This window comes from Aricia agestis, chromosome 18, assembly GCF_905147365.1.
Source record: "Aricia agestis chromosome 18, ilAriAges1.1, whole genome shotgun sequence".
Taxonomy (NCBI): domain Eukaryota; kingdom Metazoa; phylum Arthropoda; class Insecta; order Lepidoptera; family Lycaenidae; genus Aricia; species Aricia agestis.
Window position 1 is genome coordinate 8300327 of NC_056423.1, and position 14958 is coordinate 8315284.

Below are 14958 nucleotides of genomic sequence, written 5' to 3' on the forward strand. Positions count from 1 at the left end.
AATTTATTTTGATAAGGGTCAATAGCATGATTTAAATAAACGCATTTAAATATAGTCCAAAAAAAATTCTAGATTTTTTAATAAAAAAATGGTTATTGTGCCTCACTCAACATAGATAGGTATAGTGTGTCGCAGACTTTTTTGTAGATATTTAAAAGATCTATAATTACTTAGAACATTTTATGCCTCTATCTTTTATAGTTTAGGCAGCGTACGCAAAATAAGTAACTTTTCTGGTTGATTTTTTAAACCTTGCGTCCGAAAATCCCAAATATCTTACGGAACCTTATATTTTTCCAAAATAAAAATTAGCCTATGTTCAGCAGAAATAATGCAGGATTCCAATGGTAAAAGAATTTTTCAAATCGGTCCAGTAGTTTCGGAGCCTATTCGACTCAAACAAACAAACAAACAAAAAATCAAATCTTTCCTCTTTATAATAGTAGTGTAGTTCAAGTGTAGATGTTGACGCGGACGAAGTCGCGGGCAACAACTAGTATTTCATATTTTTCGTAACCTCTTCTAATAATTTTAAATAACAATACAACGTTGAAATAACGACGTTGACAAGACGCCATGGCAACATCTCGATTTTGATACGATTTTGTTCCGGAATTCCTACGCGTTACAATGACATCAAAAACGAAATCGAAATCAGACTCGTATCAAGTTGATACGAGTCTGATTTCAGTTTCGGGAGTAAGGCACCTGCATTGTATTTGTAACTTGAACCACTTTTCAGAGAGTTGGCAACCCTGCTACTAGAACCAACAGCAAATCCTCAACAATAGAATTGCGCCATTCTGTATTAAAAGGGCTTTAGAAATCTTAGCAGTGCCTTGAAATACACGTTCGACTAAATACGCAGCCACTTTCATTATATTTTCTGTAGCGTTGAGATCTATTTAAAGCGCCGACTAGAAACAATAGACTGCAGTTTCTAGAGACCTTTTTGAAGTAAAATATTAGCCTTTTCTTTGTGAAGCTTGCAGGACAAACGCACAACATTATGAATTTTTAAGCCCCAATTTTCGCTCGGCCGGTCTGCAATTTGGACAAAATTTACAAACATATTGGTTATGACGCCCGCAACTCTGTTGCGCCAAAATTCGTTTATTGCGTGGGCACCGTACATTTTTCCAGGATAAAAAGTACCTTATGTCCTTTCCCGGGACTCCAAGTATCTTCATACCAAATTTCAGCAAAATCGGTTCAGCGGTTTGGGCGTGAAGAGGTAACAGACAGGCAGACATACACACTTTCGCATTTAAAATATTAGTATGGATATTTTTGTGAATTAGGAAAAAAAATTGTAGGCCATCATAAAAATATGTTCCTGCAGTTTTCTACGGAAACTGGAAAGGTCAATGTAACATTATTAGTTATTACAAAATACGCGATGTACTTATGAGGAATGAGGATTGAGGAAACGGCTACTTATTCTTGGCTGAACGTAAATATATCCTGCGGTAGTATTTACGACGGATTAGGACATAAGTAACTTGGGTTTTACTAACGAGCAAAACACTTCAAAACAGTAGAGGATGTAGTGTATTGATAAATAAAGATATTCCCCGCCTACTTGGGCAGGTAGTGGGGAGAGTAGTGGTGGTCGCTCGACTTTGATCTGACGATCACTTCTTCCATCAGCTACGAGCCCGAGTGGTAGTGTTGAGTGATATAAGAGTATTCTGTGTTTTACTCTCCCTACAAGAATGTACAAATTGTACAGAGGCCACTGGCTATTTGTATTTTTTTCTCATAATCAAAGTTCTAGGAAAAACCTGGAGGAAAATTGCTTTGAGTAAGCAATATTGCTGCTAAAATAATGAAAACTCAAATTCAATTAAATTGAAGTTAAACTACTATCAAATGTCTTCAAATGCGGTCGTTAGTGTGTACTCTGCGTAAAAGTGGTAAGCTCTGTCTTCATGTAAAAGTCTTCAACCTGGTAATGAACAGCCAAAGTTCAAGACAAACTCAAAACTATAATTTCAACCAATTAACCTCAATAAATATTACAATAATTCTAATAACACTCATTATTTTAAACATAGAATAAATTAAACTTACAGCGATTAAAGTTAGTCACTTAAATAGGTTATAATTTATGACATTAACCCAATATTAACCAGTAAACGTAAAGGTATGCCCTACAAAACATAATTTCATACAACATAGTACATACCTTTTCTACACGCAAGCCAGGAACGCAATGCAGGAATAGTTACCAAACGTTTTGAAACCGACGGACATGCATAGTAACCAGATTTCCAATTTATAATTTCCATATTCTTCGCGGCAAAATATAGAATATCTAAATAATATTATATAACACACCTCATTTTTTTGTATTAGGGTTAAAAAGTGAAAATTGGGTCGAAATCGAAACTCACAAAATAATAACTAATAAGTCATAAGACCAACTATTTCCAAAATTTTAAATTTCGACTCAAGTCCGTTACTAATCCAAACTTCAGTTATTAATCTACGTTATTAATAAGTCCATAATTTATTAATGTTTTATTACTTATTAGGCCTAACAACTTGAAAAACTTGTTGAGCTGTTAGTAATTTAATGGAAATAACTAGCATCTCAGAAATAATCAGAAATTATTAGCATCTCAAGTTTAGTTCAATACGAAGTCTCATCTCATTCAACTAACTCCTTTAATCCAGACTTGCCGGAGTCTGGATTAACGGAGTTTAGGCTCTTCCATTATCCCCATGAATTGAGTAATTCCACATAGAATTGGATCGCCAACACCCACGCCCTGATGTACAGTTCCTGAGTTCCTGACGACTCTCAACGTCACCACCACGACATGAGTGCACGAGTAACGAGACAATTCATTCAATACAATACACGTTTAGTACGCAATAATAATAAACCATGGCAACACCACGCATTGTTTGAGGTTCAAACCTTAAACGGAAAAGGGGTATTAAATTTTTATTTTGTTACCTAACAGTTCCGTGAAGCGAATAACGAGTTTCACACATCATTGGCCGTATTAAATATATTGTAGCGGTCGCAGACCTTGCTTGTTATTCATAGGTTCATGATTGGTAATAATTTCCTATGAGCAAAACAACATTAACCTCACTCGTTCCTAGCAATCCTAGCCTTCGGAAAGCAACGGGGGTGACGAGGCACCGCAAGTCAACACTTTAAAAATGTAACAATATGTAGTTTACATTTTTATGTTTTAAATAACACTCGATCTCTTCTCGGAGTGAAACCGTAATTAGTTTCATTACAGTGAAGTCCACGCTCAGAGAGCTAATAATCTATGTAATCTAAATACCAATCACCAAAACCATAAGTCAATTTAGCAGTTTGTGATGTATTCAAGCTTGAGAAGTATCATTAGAACGTTTAAGTTACTTTGGAAATCTACCTGAAAAGAGGAGAAAATATCCACAGCCAAAACATGCGCGCCGGCAGGGGGGTGCCAGGGGGTGCACTTGCACCCCTTGGGAATCTCGGGATCAACAGGAATTTGATTGAATTTTGAATTCAATTCAGAGTTTTTGACCGAACTTATTAATTATGTTTTCTATAAAGTTATCTTTATTATCCCTGGTTATGTTCCCTCGGTGGACTCATAATCCAGACATGTTGTTCGTAAAAAGTAAAAAGAAAAGAAAGAAAACTATAATTTGCACCCCTTGAAAATTATTTCTGCCAAACATAGAACCACCTTTTCTTTTACTCGGTTAAAAAGATATTTTGCCCTCCCCTACACGACTGAATAGCTTAACCTTCTAAGTTTAAAATATTAATGCTATGCTAACAACTCTCTTTTACATCAATCCCACATGGAGATATTCTTTGGAGTATGTTCCTTATGCGGTCGCTTTAAGGGTGTCATCACTCATCAGTGATCAGAGGTACATCAAACCCAGAACGCACAATGTTTACACTTCCGCTATATTCCTGTAAGCGCCAGACGAGAGGAAGTCGTGTAGTGGGGACTTTACAAGTGGCGTTTTGAGGAGGATGTTGTAGAAGACATGTTTATTTGTTTTTTCAATCTATTACGTAGCTGCTGAGAATAAATCTTTTTTAGTGAAATCGACGTTTTATAATTTAACGGGCCATCTAGAATCTACTGGTTTAGAGCGGTCCTCAAAATTTGTTGGTGGCTGAACCCTTTTAAGACGTGTAATTTTTGACGTACTCCCACTGTCTCCATGTTGGTTTAAGATGACATTTCTAAAAATAATTTATGCATCGCTGGAGGAGCCCGGGCTACAACTTAGGCCCCTTGCACACTGCGACTTTTATCAGCGATGCAGTCGATATGCTGTCACGAATCACGATGCAGCATCGATGCAGTCGCAAATGGTCCACCTTTACACACTTGCTAAGCATCGATACAGTCGCGACTCGCGATGTCACGATGCTGTCGCGATGCAGAAGCAAAATCAATGCAAAAATCTGTTAATTGCTGGTGTCGCGCGTGTGTATCGAATTATCGATGCTAACGCGCAACTGTATCGATACCATCGATACTAACGCGCGGCAGCATCGATGCAAAAATTGCTGGTGTCGCGATGCTGTCGCGCGTTTCAAAAATGCGCGACTGCATCGCTGACCGATGTTAAAATTCGCTATGTGCAAGGGGCCTTACAAGGCCTTGGCCCCTACGAGACCCAGGCCTCCGTGGAGCACAATTTGAGAATGGCTAGGGCTGGTTGAGCTTGGTTCTCCAGTCTTAATTAGGAGGTCGTAAGTTCGATTTCTAAGTTGGAATAACTAAAAATATTTTTGATCAAAGGCTCATCTCAGCGTAGTATGTAATTTAAACTCTGGAATCTGTGTTATCACTTATCACAAATGCTACTTTTTATGCCGAAAAATTTGTGTTTCTGCGGGATTACATCAATTTTTCACTTAGGTAAAAAGTAAAAACTAAAAGGTTACTTTGTCTATACTTACATATACATATTATAATAAAATATAGAATAAGTAAACAAATATGCGCTTTACTACGTTATTTATTACGTTTAAATAATGATAGAAAAATGCATACGAACATAATACTTAAGAGGATACAACAGGGGCTAGAGAAATGAAAAAAAAGTACGTGTAATATCTATAGCTGTCTCCTTTACCTCAAGCCTATACCGCAGAACGCGATAGAGACAACTGCAGAAAATCCAGAAAATCAACTGATTCGTTGTCCCCTGATTCCTTCTCCAAAACTTAACCGATTTAAGTACTTTTTTCATTAAAGATTAAAAAAAGGCTTGAGCTGTGTTCCTATGTTTTGCTTTTTTTGTATAATCTAGCCAAATCTGTTTTCTGGACGTTTGAACACAGCGGAAAATCTGGCCATTTTTTTGGGTTTTTGAACGTTCATATCTTATTTAATAATTAAATTATGAAAAAAAAAGAAAACATAGGGACATTGTATTAGTGGCCGTAGATATTCAGGAAAAATATTATAACTCTACTAGCATTATCCAGGGAGGAAACAGGGGACAACGTTTGTATGGAAAAAAGGGCGGTGTGGACTCCTCTTAACGTTCATTATAGTAAAAGTGTTTTGTCGCAAATGTCGCAAGAATGATACAATGTAAAATATGCTATAACACCGGACAATATAGTTTTATATCGTGCAGCACATCGTTAGATTTCTCTATCATACAGTACGGAACCACGAATCCCGTGAGATGGCTTAACTTTGAAATTTCTTCCGCAATATTGTATGTTGATCGTCCATTGTTAACATAATATGCTGCTGGGAATATATATGTTTTAGAGATATTAAATTGTTATCATATGATTTAATTAGTATTACGTTTTAACTTCGGCGCAAAAATATGGTTTTTAACCGTTGACGAAAACAGAAGAGTGGTAAATGGTAATATCATACTAATATTATAAATGCGAAAGTGTGTCTGTCTGTCTGTCTGTTACCTCTTCACGCTCGAACCGCTGAACCGATTTTGCTGAAATTTGGCATGGAGATACTTTGAGTCCCGAGAAAGGACATAGGATAGTTTTTATCCCGGAAAAATGGACGGTTCCCGCTCGATAAACGGATTTTGGCGCAACGGAGTTACGGGTGTCATCTAGTAGCAAATAGAACTTTAATGTGACAGATTTTGATGCAGCTTCTTAAGTGGAAAGCTGCTATTTGAATTGAGATGGTCCTAAGCAATTGTTAAAGCTTTATGAGGGGTAATAATGATGTATTATACGTGGGAGAGCCACGCTTCGGCACGAATGGGCCGGCTCGACCGGAGAAATACCACGTTCTCACAGAAAACCGGCGTGAAACAGCGCTTGCGCTGTGTTTCGCCGAGTGAGTGAGTTTATCGGAGGCCCAATTCCCTTCCCTATCATCCCCTATTCCCTTCCCTTCCCTTCCCATCCTTACCCTGCCCTATTACCCTATTCCCTCTTAAAAGGCCGGCAACGCACCTGCAGCTCTTCTGATGCTGCGAGTGTCCATAGGCGACGGAAGTTGCTTTCCATCAGGTGACCCGTTTGCTCGTTTGCCACCTTCTTTCATTAAAAAAAAATAAATTTTTTGGTCGAATCTAGTATCTTTTATTTTGCAAAAAGACCTAAGTAATGAAAATATTATAATTCTTTTTATTCTAATAATAATACTATATTTGATTCTGCATTAGCTTGTTAGTGTTACAATTAAGGTTAACTGAAGTTTTCAAGTCTTATTGACTTTATAAACAAATCCAACTAAAAGTTTTCGGAAACTTGTAAGTTGTCTGATAGTTAAACTTTTCCTATGACTCTTACACACGCAACCATATAGCGGTTATTATTTATATTATGTCATAACTCCCAAAGCACGAGGCTTGTCACAGAATTTCATACAAAATTTTACATTTTATCCGATCAAACCCCGCTCACCGGTGAGCGAGACACAAATCACAATAGAATAACAATAGATTTCCAAGAATCCACGATCGAAGGATTATGCAAAGGCCGGCATCGCACTTGCAACTCTTCTGGTGTTTCGAAATTGCCAACGCTAGTTGCTTTCCATCAGGTGACACGTTACGCTCTTATTTTATTAAAAAAACTTTCGTTCGCACTCCTAGAGGGTGCAGGTTCGAACCCGGGTGGAGGAGTGTACCTAGGAGACATTTTGTGATCTCGAGTACATAATACGGAGTACGGACGCTCGTACGGTGAAGGAAAACATCGTGAGGAAACCCGCACATAGTTGGTCCCAGACGTATTGACTAGTTCTTTCCTCTGGACTAGGCTGACTATGATGCGAGAATGCCGTATGCGCTTGGGCAACCATACGGACATTTAAAAATCTTGTCCCAGGCACTACAGTATTTGAGGAGTGGTTACTTCGCTCTGAAAAATACTGTATAAATCATCATTTAACTTTTTAAACATCATTAAAACTTTATAATGCAACGCGAAAGTTTAAAATGTTATCTGTATAAATCATCAACAATGGATGTAAGGGCCTAGTTTTTTGAAGTACATAAGTAAATGATGAATCTGTATTTTTTTTTTACGATACTTATCTACCTACTATGAATTATTAATTAAATTCTATTATAATATAGAAGCCTAAATTTCGACAACTTCGTTTGCGTAAAATGGTATCAAGTACCTAACACACATAACTACGAATACAAGGAAACACCGACGAAAGGCAAAACTCGAAACCCACAGGCCACAACACACGACCCAAAAGCACCAATTTAAAAACAAAGGAGTGCAAGTAAATCACGTTTACTCTGAATAATAATAATAGATTTTTGCATACTTATTATGGTGGAGGCGTGACAGACAACCGGGTCAGCTAACAGTGCGATAACAATTCGTTATGGCCCCTCTTCAAGATGGGCCAGCGCTGGGCGATCGAATGGCGCATGCGATGGCTATGCAATGGTCGCAAGTTGGCAACGCCTCTACATGATGGCCGTGTTCAGTTGTGATCTAAACGTCGTTCAAGATGGACGTGTAAGCATTAGCCATTGCGGCAATGCGAAACGTGCATTTTTAATAATTTATGACTTCACCAGATGACCCGGTGAACTTCGTATCACCTCCCTCCTAATATGAACCTTCTCTTGAATTCTACGAATAATTATTTCGAGACTAAAATGAAAATAATGGTTTATGGTAGTGATGATGATGATAATGATGAATGTAATAATAGCATAATATGCTTTCCGTTCTTAAAACAACACCGAAACTCCCAAAATTGTATCTTTAAAGAGTCAGGAGTTATGTAAAAGCTATAATAATTATTGTAAAGTTTCATTAAAATCCGTTCAGTAGTTTTAAGTAAAAGAGTAACAAACATCCATACAAACTTTCGGCTTTATCATATTAATAATACAGTTTCATTCATTATGAGACCACGTACTCGTAATTTTGAATGAAAATCGAAAATTGTAATAGGAATTACGACGTCCTCACTCGACCGCGGTCAGGCACCGACTGTCGTATCGCCAACGTGTAGAGGCGTACCGCCATCGCTGGGCCATCATCCTTTGATGTGCGGCCGAAAAACCGACACCGCCGCCATTCCACGGCCAGCGCTGGCGCCATCGGCCATCCTACGCCACTACGTCCTCCACACGCTGGGCCATCGTGATGGCCCACTACGCTGGCCCATCGTGAAGAGCCGCAATTAGGCGTATCGGTAAAGCTCGCCATCACGAAAGATATTGGAAATGGAATTTTCGAGAACACATAATACGAAAGTAACGAAATTGTTTATTGATAACGTTGTGATTTCTGATCAAAAGGCCGCTGCCCGCTGCAAACCACTCGTTCGCACGGACGCATAATATTATATAAATCAAGCTAGGTCGATAATATCGCATGCGTTATTGCAATATATGTTTTCAGTACATTTTGCATTAGGTCATGTAGTTACACACTGCTGCGATAATAACGCCGCAATGGAAGTAGCCAGCAGAAAGAGATATCGCAATAACGCATGCGATATTATCGACCGATAATAACGCGCCTGTCACCTGTGCTTTAATGTAGCCAAAGCTAAACCGTTGTCAGTCGGACGCCACTAATTACCTGAGATTGGTCATTCGTCGCGCTATACTTGGACGTCTTGGAACTCTTGGACATCTCACAGAACTAGTTTGTCCGCCTATCCCTTTTCCAATTATCTGTATGACAACTTTTTATGCAGCAATGGACAGACCTCTGAGAGTTTGAGTACATTGGCAGGACCTTATTATATTGAGGACATAAGAATCACTTTAAAGAAAATCTGAGGCAAAATAATTACGAACGGACTTTATTTGCTGGTTGTTGTAGAAGTGTTGTCTCGAACTTGAAAGTTAAGATTAGTCTCATAATCCTGTTTAACCCCTCCCGTATATCACAGCGTAATCATTTGTTTTTACACATTATAACACATACTTTTTTTTCATATCTCTAGCCCCTGGTGTATCCTCTTAATTATATATATATACACGTTACATATATATATGTACTTTGATAATTTTTATTAAAAATTAAATAAAAATGCGGGGCTCTCATACAAAAAACACAATTTTTGGCCTATTTTTTCTTCTATAACGGTACGGAACCCTTCGTGCGCGAGTCCGACTCGCACTTGGCCGATTTTTTACGCATGTACTTCGACTGTATTAATCAACCAAGAAATGAGCAGGTGGATCTCCTGATGGTAAAAGACGGCTATCTACAGACACTCATATCCTCGGAGGTTTTACACGTCATGTGTTGATTTTCTGGTCATCTCAACAATCCCTTACAACTAAGAATTTGCCAATTTCTTGAAAAAGCATTTAACTAAAAACTTGTAAGCTTTTAGGAAGTTCCCTCTAATAAAAAAAGCACTGTTGCTTCAAAACCAAAAATATAAGGTGAACACTGTTCTGTAAATAATGTGTTACCATTAACCACAGGTCAACTGTACTTGCCAGAAATTAGGTAAGTATACTTATGTAACATAACACCACATAAGGCCACATAAACCTAATAATATCGTCAAATCTCTAATAGCAATACCAAAAAAGGTTTCATAGTAGACTTATAGTAATATGACGCTAGATTGTAAGGTTTCCCTGTTACAATCTTATCTGAAGATATTATTTAATATCTCTATTTATACTGTATCAAAGATGATTAGTTTGTGCCTATTTTACATCTTTTATCATGGCACAATAGTGTTTTATCATATTCGTATAGTTGAGAAATATAAGTCATTGTGTGTTTTATGAGCGGGCTGCCAAATTTTGCTGTATTTTATAATAAGTATTACAATCCCGGAAGACGATTGGCTTAAATGAAATTGAGATTTATTTAATCATTGTATATTTATCTGATATTAACCTAACGGAAAACACGATTTATTTTTCGAAATTATGAATATTTCTCTGCTTTCCAACAAAATATATCTGTTACACTTGTTGAGTTATACTATCATTAAATAACTTGCACTACTACAATCACACACTTTATAAAATAATGGCTAAAGGAAATATTAGTATTGTATTGAATTTTTACGTAATCATCAAAAACATTTTTGGGACTTACGATCTTTACTTTTGTGCTATAATGCGGGAACCGTTGTTACGCGATATTGTTCACTATTAGCTGCAACGTGAAGTACAATTCATGCGGGCACGATTCATGTAATGATATTATCACGATTGGAGGATACCGGGGTGTGTAGGCGGGACTAGCATGCTTTGATTTTTTTTGGCAGCCCGGTTTGAATAAAGACCTTTGAAAATAGTTCTTAGGCCTTAAGAATTTCATATCATAGGGATAAAAATGTTGGTGAACATACATTGGGATACAAGGGATCTGTACAGCTGCAAGGGAACCTAAAATTATGCTGCAGTTAGGAAAAATGGACTCTTTGGAGACTTACAGAATTATTTTATGTCAAAGTAGAATTTGAATATTGAAAATTTAACTTTTAGAAGTATGCATCACCCAAATTAGATAATAAAGAGTAAGACATGTAAATAATAGTGAGATAACAGATAACGAGCAACGCTTAAGAGGACTGACTCATTAGAATCATTGACCTGATGTATATTTAACCGTTACAAATGATTTGACTCATGTTCACAAGTTGAAAGAATATAAACACCTTTCTTTTCATTGTTACAAGTGAAGCAAATGAAATACAGTGTATATATAAATAAAGTGAAGCAAACAAAAATTAAACTTATAAAAAAACTTTAATTTTTGTTAGATGCATTATGATTTTCATATGCTCTAGTCATAAACAGCATTCAAAGTAATTGAGAAAATAACATGCAAAATTTTTTATCTTAACAGTTTGAAGACAAAAAATATTGATCATGGTAATCATTGCAAGATTTTAAACTTTTGAGAAAAATTGTTACTTGAAAATGTTAAGTCACCTATAATATTATTGTATATTACAGTGGACTGCAAACAAACCATATTAGAATTCAAATGGTGCTTAGTAGGTGGCCTTCCGCCTCATGCGAAACTAATTAAATAACTTATCATGTAAGGAAACGACACTTTACACAAGGTTAACTGCATAGATTGAAAAAAAAAGCTAAAACTATAACAAGAGTATGCAAATTAGATAGCCCATGTTATATGGGACATTCTAAGGAATATACTGACATCATTAATTAAAATCGGATCAGTAGTCTAGGCGCTACGCTGGAACAATCCTTTCCTTTTTTTCCTTTCCTTTACTTTTGCTAGTGTCGAGTGTCGCGTACAAAAAACTGCCACTTACCAACTGCCACTTGGATTTCCGAGTAGGGTCGGCTATGGTGATGAGGAGACGATGGATCATCTGGACGGTGCCCTCGTAGTACACCAGAGCTGACTCGTAGTTCCCCATCAGAGCCATTTCCCTTGCCAACTTCGTGTTCTCGCAAATTTCGCCAACCGACACTGCCATTATTGTCATTCCCGCTGAGTACATATAACTATTCTTTTAGGAAACACTTAGATTACTTCGATGATTCTCTTTGAACTTCTTTCATGATCACTGCGAGTATACCAACGTGGAGATGTATAAAGTCTTGTGGTGAAATATAACCTCTATCACTTTAGACATAATATTATTATATTTTATCATTTACGGACTAGAATTTATCAAAAGAATTATACTTTCGAGACAAAACACACTATAATTTTGTTCATTAGCATCAGACGTTATTCGTCACATCACTTTCAGAAATGAAATAAAATTTGGTGTTGCCATTTTTGTTGTGACAAATTGACAAGTGACAACAGCATTTTTACTTTTTTATGTATAAATCATTAAGCAAAGAAGACCAGCCAAAATTCCTATTACTATATTAATTTTATACGTTTTTACGTTATTTTGGGGCACTTGCGTGTAAGTTGCGTACGCGAATACCTACTCTCTTTGTAAGGACCGAAAGTCGAAACACATTATAACCGCGTTATGACTCGTGACAATGTTTGTTTTTAGGATTCCTAGGCCGGTATAAAATAATAGTCAGTAATCAAGATGCATCTCGGTCTCAAGACGCGGTTCGGCTCTATGATTGGTCCAAATTTTGACAGCCCACCAATCACAGAGCCTGAACCGTGTCTTGAGACCGAGATGCATCTTGAGTACCTACTAACTATTTATACCGGCCCTAATACCTTACAGTGGGAGAGCGATGCTTCGGCACGAATGGGCCGGCTCGACCGGAGAAATACCACGGGCTCACAGAAAACCGGCGTGATACAGCGCTTGCGCTGTGTTTCGCCGAGTGAGTGAGTTTACCGGAGGCCCAATCCCCTACCCCCTAGAAATGCCGCAGTTAAAAAGCAATTTGTTACCCCGGAGGGTAACAACTGCGTTTGAGAATCCCTCTCTGGACGTCCATGCTCAGGAACCCCTCTGGAACTGAGCGTGGACGTCCAGGCTGCCTATGTAAATGCCTCGTATTCTGGGGAGGGCGAAACTGCGCTCCAATTTGCTGGCAGGCCGGGGCAAGAGCAAACACACAAAGGCACCCCACTCGACATTAAACATGGACTTTTGTAATATCAGGGGATTCCACTCCAACCTTAATGCCGTCCATTACCACCTTGAGACGGCAAAGCCGGCTTTGCTCTTTCTAACCGAGACGCAGATATCATCTCCGACTGACACATCATACCTTTCCCACCCAGCCCCCAGGGTATTATCTCGAGCACTCTTTTCTGCCCAAAGATGGAGGAGTTGAGTCGAAGGGAGAGGCATTGGCTTGGAGTTTGGCCATTTCACATTGCGAAGGCCTTGAGAGAGGCTTATGTCCAGCAGTGGACGACTATAGGCTGATATGATGATGATGATGATGATGATGAAGGCCTTTGATCGGGTTTGGTATAAAGCGCTACTACCTATCAAAGCTTCCGTCATACAGGCTGCCCGAGAAATTATGTAAGTGGGTCACAAGTTGTGACCCACTTACATAATTTCTCGGGCAGCTTCAGCAGAAACTTGTGACTCACAAGTTTCTTAGCTGATAGAAGCATAAAGGTCGTAGTTGACGGCGAATGCTCGGAAACTCAGCCTGTTGATGCTGGTGTCCCTCAGGGCTGGGTGCTATCGCCTACTATATTCATACTGGCCATACTGCATATCAATGACATGTTACAGACCAACGGCATTAATTGCTATGCGGATGATAGTACAGGTGATGCTGTATATACCGGCTCCCCCAATATTTCTCGGCTAAATGTCATTGGTTTTTATTTCTATTTACCGGCCCTATACGGCAGATATCTGCGCTAGGCTGGAATCTGGATTATTAAAACCTGTTTTGGTGATTGATGGCGAGTTGTGAATGTCCCTAATGCTTGCGAGAAATGTGTTTTTGAGAACAAATAAAATCACTTCATTGATGTGACCTCGCTAAGCGCAGCTCTTACAAAACACATTACATATACGTGAGAGAGCCATGCTTCGGCACGAATGGGCCGGCTCGACCGGAGAAATACCACGTTCTCATAGAAACCGGCGTGAAACAGCGCTTGCGCTGTGTTTCGCCGAGTGAGTGAGTTTACCACTTCTAAAATCTGTGGAGTTTACCGGAGGCCCAATCCCCTACCCTTCCCATCCTTACCCTCCCCTATTACCCTATTCCCTCTTAAAAGGCCGGTAACGCACCTGCAGCTCTTCTGATGCTGCGAGTGTCCATGGGCGATGTTGCTTTCCATCAGGTGACCCGTTTGCTCGTTTGCCCCCTTATTTTATAAATGTAAAAAAATACTCGAAATACATCTCTGGTGGAAACGCAGCCTAATATAATAGATTCGTCATGTCTGTCTGTCTGTCCGTCCGTATGTCACAGCCACTTTTCTCCGAAACTGTAAGAGCTATACTATTGCAACTTGGTTGGTAAGTAGATGTAGTCTGTGAACCGCTTTAAGATTTTGATACAAAAATGGAAAAATTATAAAAATTTTAGGGGTCCCCATAGATACAACTGATATAGAAAATTTTTTTTCATCTAACCTATGCGTGTGGGGTATATTGGATAGGTCTTCAAAAATCATATTGAGGTTTCTAAAAAGTAAAATATTTTTTTCTAACCTGAATAGTTTGCGAGAGACACTCTTCCAAAGTGGCAAAATGTGTGTCCCCCCCTCTAACCTCTAAAGTAGGGGCATGATAAGTCTAAAAAAATATATGGTGTACATTACTACAAAAACTATCAATGAAAATTGGTTCGAACGAGAGAGCTAGCCAGTAGTTTTTTTTATACGTCATAAAATATGGTAAACCTTAATTTAACTTTCATTAATTAACTGAAATATGAAAATAAATCAAAAACCTCTTAATTTCATAAAAATAAACCTTATTGCTGCTGCTGCATGGGACTCGCCCATGAAGGGTTCCTCTTCATGGGCGAGTCCAACTTGCACTTGGCCGGTTTTTTTTTTACTTTTGTACCTAGATATCAATAGTCCTGATTTTGTGCCACAATATTGACCCTTATCTGTTTTCACAG

The 14958-nt window shown here is 38.2% G+C and overlaps 1 protein-coding gene across 2 annotated transcripts in view; it reads right to left on the reverse strand.

The window, feature by feature from the left end:
* The window catches only part of LOC121736146 (katanin p60 ATPase-containing subunit A-like 1), a 53360-nt gene extending 41162 nt beyond the window's left edge, over nucleotides 1–12198 (reverse strand). The window contains exon 1 of one of the 2 annotated variants that reach the window (XM_042127224.1): nucleotides 11733–12198. In XM_042127224.1, the coding sequence (XP_041983158.1) occupies nucleotides 11733–11924 (192 nt within the window). In that variant the 5' untranslated portion in view covers nucleotides 11925–12198. The remainder of the gene's footprint in view (nucleotides 1–11732) is intronic. The other variant, XM_042127225.1, reaches the window with a different exon arrangement.
* Nucleotides 12199–14958: the final 2760 nt, after the last annotated feature.